This window comes from Nelumbo nucifera, chromosome 3 (genome assembly GCF_055504915.1).
Source record: "Nelumbo nucifera cultivar China Antique chromosome 3, China Antique-T2T, whole genome shotgun sequence".
Classification (NCBI taxonomy): Eukaryota; Viridiplantae; Streptophyta; class Magnoliopsida; order Proteales; family Nelumbonaceae; genus Nelumbo; species Nelumbo nucifera.
Window position 1 is genome coordinate 37,767,561 of NC_142651.1, and position 8,102 is coordinate 37,775,662.

The 8,102-nt window shown below is 39.6% G+C and overlaps 1 protein-coding gene and 1 pseudogene across 4 annotated transcripts in view; one reads left to right on the forward strand and one right to left on the reverse strand.

Annotated features, from left to right (window-relative positions):
• Positions 1 to 981, reverse strand: part of LOC104593788 (Glycosyl hydrolase superfamily protein) — a 49,388-nt gene extending 48,407 nt beyond the window's left edge. For all 4 annotated transcript variants that reach the window (XR_016084062.1, XR_016084061.1, XR_002022547.2 and 1 more), the window contains exon 1: positions 100 to 981. Coding sequence is in view for 1 of the 4 variants with exons in the window: in XM_010253794.3 (XP_010252096.1) it covers positions 100 to 148 (49 nt within the window). In the remaining 3 variants the exon portion in view is untranslated. The remainder of the gene's footprint in view (positions 1 to 99) is intronic.
• Positions 982 to 2,224: 1,243 nt separating this feature from the next.
• Positions 2,225 to 3,956, forward strand: LOC148801127 (F-box protein PP2-B10-like; annotated as a pseudogene).
• The last annotated feature ends 4,146 nt before the right edge of the window (positions 3,957 to 8,102 follow it).

Sequence of the window (8,102 nt, forward strand, 5' to 3'; positions counted from 1 at the left end):
CAAGGAGATAGGATTTGGGGACAAAGGGTCGATTACTTTACTTTCCGGCGAATGTGAAGGGTGTCTAAGGGCGGTGAGAAAGCAGAAGAAACCCCTTACCTGAGACCAAAACAATGACTGAAGAACAGAAAAATCTGCCGAAATCCATGGATTCAAGCTCTCACCAATCACTATTCGGCTAGTAAAAAAGAGAATGAAGAGCGAGTGAAGAGAGAAATCATGCAAAAACCATATTTAGGCGGCGTCGGGATCTGACGTCAATATCTGTGGTGTTTGAAGGTTGAGTAGATCTTCACGCGATGTAATTGTAAGGTATGGAGGTCTACCGTCTACAGAACGAATTACAGTTACAGTTAAAGCCGTTTCCGGAAACCTCCCACTCTCCCACCTTCAGCCTTGTGGTCTATCTGTCACACTGTCCCCTGCAGCGAGCAGTCGGTCTATGCGTCGCAATTCGGCTTGGGCACGCAACAGCAGAAAGTGAAGATGCCCAAAACGAAGTGTCGAACTGTAACTCTCTCTCTCTCTCACTCACTACAGTGGATGTGGACAAAAAAGCTCACGTTAGCTTAAGTTTGTGGACTGCTGACAACGGAAACCGCGGGTTCTGTTGTGTTGGGTTCAGACTTCAGACGCTCGGGGTGAAGGATGTGGCTGCACTTGGAACTTGGAGTTGGGAGGTGTTGCTGAGTCTGGGAGAGTGAGAGCAGCGTCAAAGACTCAAAGAGATAGAGAATATATAGTTAGGGCAGTCCAGTGCCGTCACACCGAAGACAAGTGTATTTATTATTATTCATTGGTTTTGATTTGACTCGTTATTACTATTATAGCTATCTATTATTATTATTATTATCAGAGACGGAGAGAGATTTTCTTTTTTTAATGTTTTTTCAAGTGATGTTATTTTATTGTGCTGGAGCCCATTTATGTGGTATTCCCAATCTCAGGTTCACATGGGTGACATTTATATTGTGATAAGCTTTTTTTGTAGCCTCTACCCCATTTTTTTCTTTTTCTTTGCCCATGTGTGGGGATGGATTGATGATATTTGATAGAGATGAGATGAGAGATATCCGTCGCCTTCGCTACGAAAAAGTAAATTGGGACGACCCCAAAAAGGCCACCTAACACAGGCTGGAATACTTTCCATATTTTATTTTGTTTTTGACCAATAGCCTAAAGAAAGCAAAGCAAAACCTGGTAAGCAAGGCATGGTGCCCAACAATACATTTCACACAAAAAGGAACAAGTTAGTTAATCAGCGCAAGCTACCTAACTTGGAACCAAGTTTATTTGTTGCCTTAAATTTCCGCAGTTAGGTTGGGGTTTGGACATTATGAAGCAAAATATGCCAAATATTTTGAGGTTTTGCTATAAATTATTGCAATGCGTTACTTGTCGTGTACATGTACATTTAATATATTCTGATATATAAAAAATGTTTAATAATTTTTTGGCTTCTCACACATTCTTGTGCAAATACCATCTTTCGTAACTGATGCCACTGCGATACATAACCAAGGTTCAAACGACCGAACTTTGTACTACATGCATTTCATTTTTTTTTTTTTTCTTTAGTTTGTTTTTTAATAGCGAGGGATAGATTTAACCATTATTTAAAAAAAAACGTATCGGTTAAGCGGCCGATATGATATGGGCGTATCGTGTGAATCAACTGAAGCTATAGACTGCTGGGTCTTCTCCCATTCAATCTGAAGCTTTTGCAATTTTAAGTGGTTTGAATCTGTTGAAAGACGTGAATCGATCTCCAGTGATCGTGAAATCAGACTGCCTCAAGCTATCACCAGCAAATGGAGCGGATTGGCGGAGTCGGATGCTTTGTCTTACTGTAGGGATATTTTAGAATTAGCAAACAACTAAGATAATGTTGGATTTGTTCATGTAAATAGATCGATCTGGCAATCTGTTGCCCGTCAGCTGGCCAAAAAGGGGTCTAGAAGAGAGTCTGGTTCTTTTGTGGGCTCCTGCCCTGAGTGGCTAACTATGCTGGCAAGTGGCAAACCAAGACTCAAATAGACCCCACAAGTAATGCTTGTGTTCTTTGTTTAATGTCATCGCTTATCTTCTCTTGTAGCAAAAAAAAAAAAAAGAAATGAAGCTATAGACGTGCCTCCTAAATACATATTTTGTTAACCACACGTTACGCATCCTTTGTTAAAAAAATAAAAAACTGTCAAAATTGTTCGAATGGTTAATCGCCTGGTTCAGTGATTCGTTAATCAAAATCAACAGTTTTAAGAAAAAATCCAATTTTTGGGAAAAAACAGAACCGACCACTTGACCGGCTCCTGGTTTTTCTGATCCAATCATCTAATCCAGTCCGATTTTGAAAGCCATGCCGATACGTATCTATTTCCGGGTTACAGATATGAAGCAGTGTGGAATGGAATGGAGCTTATCCACAATATTGACCAGTACATTCATGGCATCAATCTATAGTGGGCAAACATTAGAATTCAAATTTGTCTTGATAACTTCTCAAACCATGAAATTCCATTGATTACTTTAACTTTTTTGGTATATTCTGAATTCCAGCCCCTCCTATTACTAGCCCTTTCCCCTTCCCTATAAACCACATCCTGGCTGTGAATTTGGCATCAATTTATGGTCAAGATGCATTTCCCCTGTATTATGGGACTATAAAATTCTGATTTAGGCTGATTGGTCATTCTCCCTAAAAACTACAGACTTTAAATTAAAACCTTGGCATATAAAAAACAATAAAGGCAGTTCTTTTTGCTTCAGAAAGCAAAATAATACACCGGCAAAAACAAAAAAGTGAAACACCCTTGAATAGCAGAAGTAAGGTGTTACGATGGAAAAACAAAATGCCCTTGTACTGATCCATATCCCGTTATCCGAGCTCCCATCGTCTGTCCCTTGGGGACAGAAAATTTCCTGTCCCTTCCAATAGAACTTGAACACGTTATACATCCTTTTAACATTTGAAATTAACGGAGTCCAAGCGTCTGGACTTCAAAAAGTGATGAAATGCATTTGATATTTTGACAACCCACCCAAAGTCTCGAATCCTTTCATTCCTTCCTCCATCTCGAACTCCTCTTTTCTCCCTCTTCTTTTTCTCCCTCCTCTCTCACATCTAGTTCCACTGACCACCAGAGACTGTTGCTACCAACTACTGGAGATCATGTTCAACTGCTCAATCCTCTCTCTCTCTCTCTCTCTCTGAATTTTAAATTTTCATATGGCATGTATAGGTTCTCAGAGGTGGCTGAGCTCTTAGACGCTTGCTAGCTCAAAATGAAAGAGATAGAGACAAGATTGCTGTCCCCAAGAACAGGTTACGAAGCATACCTTGTGTTCAAGTTGGCGAAGAGCAGAAAAGGCCTCGACTTTCTCCAGACAAAGTTGTCTGTAAGGTTTGCCTGAACTAAGGATGGAGATATCCAGAATGTGTATCTAGATCCCTAATTGCCTCACTAGTTGTATCCTGGAGTGATTTACAACCATGTACATTGCCGTAGGTTCACCTTCTTGCAACCACCCATATTGCTGGATCGACACGAGGCACATTACCCTATGGAGAGAAAATGGAAGGATGAAAATTATAGAGATGGATGAGTTATTTAATGACATAGGAGGAGATGGGGAAGTGGACATGAATATCATGGAGGTGATGGATGGGCACTAGAAGGCTGGTCTTATCATCCAAGGAAATGAGATTAGACAAAGAGTAAATAAATAATATAGGCTTTTCTTTAGCTCTACTATGTATATATTATACACCTTTTCGTTTCAATGAATGTTACATATGACTATGAGAATTGAATAAGTATGTTTTGACAGAACCAATGTAAAATTCAGCTATATCATGTGTGTTTGTCATCCTTGTTCTTGATCCATTTGTGCTATGTGGATTCAAAAATTTCCTCAAAGATAGAACAAATTGGATTGGAAGCCTAAAATCTGTTAAATTATTGTTGGTCAGCTTCACATCATTATACTAAAATTAAATAACATTGACAATGTTTGATTAAAAAGATCGGATGTCATTATTACTTCTTTTTTTATCTTTTAATTTTCAAGAGCCCCTTCAAAGTCTTACTTGTTCCAGGCAAAAATGGATTGGTTGGCCAATTCTTGGTCCCTACCTCATTTCAACAAGAATGAGATATAGGTGATGAAAAATATCAATCATTTCATTAAAAGATACTACAACTTTTAACAAATTTGTTTGAAATGGACAATTGCCAACCAAAACTAGAAAACATTGTTACAATTCATTATTCTGTTGTTTCTCATTCTGAAATTCTCTCTCCCAAATGAGCAATTTGATATGGCTACATATCTTGTAGGGAATATTCTCGATTAGTACCCTATACTTTGGGTTTAGTGTTACTTTTGTCTCCGAACTTTAAAATGTGACAATTCAGTACCTGAACTTTTAAAATGTGGCAATCGAGTGCCTATTACTAGTTGTTAATCAGCCATCAAGTGATATTTTAAAAAGACATAAATGCTCTTTGAGTGTCATCTAATTTTCTTTATCAACTATCCAAACATTGACAAAAAAAATTAATAGTCCCAAATCCTTGCCTCTTCTATTCAAAAAAGTTGGGGTCACTAGAATGCCCACTCAAATGTAACCCCAACTTTCTTGAATGGAAGAAGTAAGGATGTGACTATTAATTTTTTGTCAACACTTGGATGGTTGATAAAGAAAATTAAATGGCACTCGAAGGGCATTTGTGTCCTTTTCAAATGTCACTTAACAATAGGTTAACTACTAATGATTAATGGCAGGTATTGGATTGTCATGTTTTGAAAGTTTGGACACTGAATTATTGCATTTTAAAGTTCAGGGACCAATGTGGCACTAGGCACAAAGTACACGGTACTAATCAGGATTTTTCCCTGTTTTGTAATTGCTAATCAATTTACTTGATTTCATTCCTAACCAGTACTTGATATTCTATGAGCTCAAACTAGGAGAGGGATTGGAGATCATTTTGACACTGGCAGAATTAGAGGCTTTTAGGGTACAAAGACCAAAACATAGTTTAATGCAACATTGAGTTGTTGTCTGCAGTTATTTCCTCTTAGACGTTTTTTTATTTTTTTATAACTTTATCTTCCCATGTCAAAGAGTCCAATAAATCGATTAGTTACAACAAAGAAAGTTGGTTTGATTAGGGTGAAACAGGAAATTCAGCACAACTGAATCTTGATCGCAGTTTTTTCTTTTTTCATTTATGAACAAACAAAAACCATTAAGCAGCAGAAGGTACTAATACAGAGTGAAAGATTTTCACCATTAGAGGCTTAGTTAGAGCTACATAATGAGTAACTCTATTACAATCCCCACTAATATCAAAAGACATACACAACAATATTTTATCTAGATTGTCCCAAAGTCCCCAACAAATATAGCCGAATCTGATCCATTAACAGCCAACATAGCCAGGAGAGAATCCATCCAACTCTCACCTTTCTATAACCCTCTACATTTTCTTTTTTGTCAAAAACATTTGTCTTTATTCACGAGAGAAGATCAAGGGAACAAAGCCTCATAAGAGGCACAAAAGAAAGAACGAAGCTATAAGTGATTCAAATCAATGTAGACAAAATCAAGCGGTTCTTGATGTAAAATGCCTCAAGACCAATGTGTCATTATATTCTCTAATGAATGGAATAAATCAAATCCTAGCCAGGAGAGAATCCATTCCAACTCTCACATTTCTACAACCCTCAAAATGTTCATTTTGCAAAAACGTTTATCTTTATTCAGGAGAGAAGATCAAGGGAAACAAAGCCTCAGCCTCATAAGAGGCACAAAAGAAAGAACGAAAACATAAGTGATTCAAATCAATGTAGACAAAATCAAGCGGTTCTTGATGTAAAATGCCTTAAGACCAATGTGCCATTATATTCTCTAATGAATGGAATAAATCAAATCCTGGCACTACTCGAGGAGAAACACAAGTAAGTGCCTGACATCTTGAATGTTGTTGAATGGCAGGCCACTGATTCTGTGATGGTAAGAAAAAAAAGGGGGGGGGGGGGGGGGGGGGGGGAGAGAGAGAGGGGGAGGAAGGATGAGCGTGGTTTCCAGCAGTTAGTAGCAGTGATCTCCGACGGTTGGTAGCAGTGGTAGAAGTATGAAAGGATTTGAGAGAGAGAGAGAGATTGGTTAGAGACGAAGGAAAAAATGAAAGGATTTGAGAGTTTAAGCGGGACTCCGTCAAGTGCTGGCTTAGGGTCGTGTTCGATTCTCACAGGAGTTCGGTTTCAGTCCACGCGTCCTCCAATTCGTGTAAAACGGTTGAAGCATGTGAGGGATACTTCACTCTGTTAGTTAAGCAAAACCCATTTTTCGAGTACTCGTTCTTTTCTCCCTCTCTCCCCCATCACCGTCACCCACTGTCGTCTCGGACCCGCTCACTTTCCTTCCTGCGACGATTTTGACACTCACCCTGGCGCTGTCACTGGAAGATAGGGAAATCTTGACTTATCTTATCTCTTGCTCCGGCAGCTCGGGAAGCTTTTCCGGCGGTCGAAGTAGAAACAACCACAAGAGTCTTTCCGAAGACCACCCAAGTTCGTTTCACTGCAACTGCTTCAAGTGCTATACAAGCTACTGGGTTCGCTGGGACTCTTCACCTAATCGTCAACACTGATTCATGAGATAATTGATGTTTTTGAAGATGATTTGATGCAGAAGACGAACACGAAGAACAAAAAAGAGAAAAAGAAGAGAGTGTGCAACGAGGGGTCGGATGATGGGAACCGCCCCGAAGAGATTTCGGGAAGAGAGGAGCTGGATAATCTAGAAACGTTGGAGGTCTGCAGTGGTGAGACAGGCGAAAGTGAGGAAGCGGAGGATTTGGAGAAGGGTTCAGTAAGGAGATTTGTGAGTTTTATTGGGGAGAGGATATGGGGGGTTTGGGGTTAATGAAATGGCGGAAACTTTGTTGAGTTCTATTTAATGAAAGATTGGTTCAGATGTTGAGTTCTATTCTGCATTTTGAAACTTTGTTTTTCTGTAAATTTCCCTTTTTTGGAATGTAGAGAAGAAATGAACTTTCATCATCCTGATCCTCCATTTCCTTTTTCTCCTACAAAATCTCTGTTTCATTTATATACATTCTATGGGTTTTCATATATATAGATTTCGAATTATTAACTGGTTGGAATAGAGAGGGCCTGCTTTTGCTGATAAAAGGATGAAATTTCGTAAGTGGTTTAAGGTGCAAGACAACTGAAGCATTTCATTTTCAACTTGTCTTTCTGCTATTCCTTTTTTTCTTATCCTCATGGAGTCTTCTAAAATGGAATTTTGTGAAAATTTTCTAGATGTTGAAGTGGGATCATTACACTCAAACAAGAAATCCTCGTTCTTCATTTCCGATTATTCTTAGTATTGTTTTCTTGGAGTTGAATATAAAAAATTTGGATTCATTTCACCTGTGGTGAAACAAAGTAGATATTCAGGGTGATCTTTCTATTTAGTCATTATAGATTGCCGGAAATTGTGAGATAGACTCGTTTTGTGCGTTTGTAGAAGCGCCCATGTGAGATTCCGACTGCAGCCTTGGGAAAACTGGCACCTGGGGTGGTCTAATCTATAATGGAGTGGAGTCTGGTGGAGTCTCTGCACCCAGATGCAGGCATTCTTCTCAACGGCTGCCAGGCGAACGAGACATCTGCGGACATGAATCCGACTGACAACGGAGACGAGCCACAAGGCGTATGGAGCATTTAGTAACATTGTTCAGACGGTGCTGAAGGAGCACAAGACCAGACTTTGTAACAGAGAGCTGATGACCATGGTGAGAGCAGTTTTAAGGGAACAAGGCTGCAAGCAGCAACCTCTCCCTGAGGTTGATCCATCCGCCGGTGATGGTTGTTTGTCGCCAACGGTAATGAATGTTAAGTCGCCACCGGGTGAAAGTGGGGCGAGAGAGGGAGAAGAGAACGAATACTCAAAAATGGGTTTTACTTGACCAACGGTGTGAAGCATCCCTCACATGCTTCAACTGTTTACACATATTAGAGAACAAGTGGCACATCCTCCAATTACGAGTGCCCCGAGTCCCTGACTGAGGGTGCCTGGACTAAAG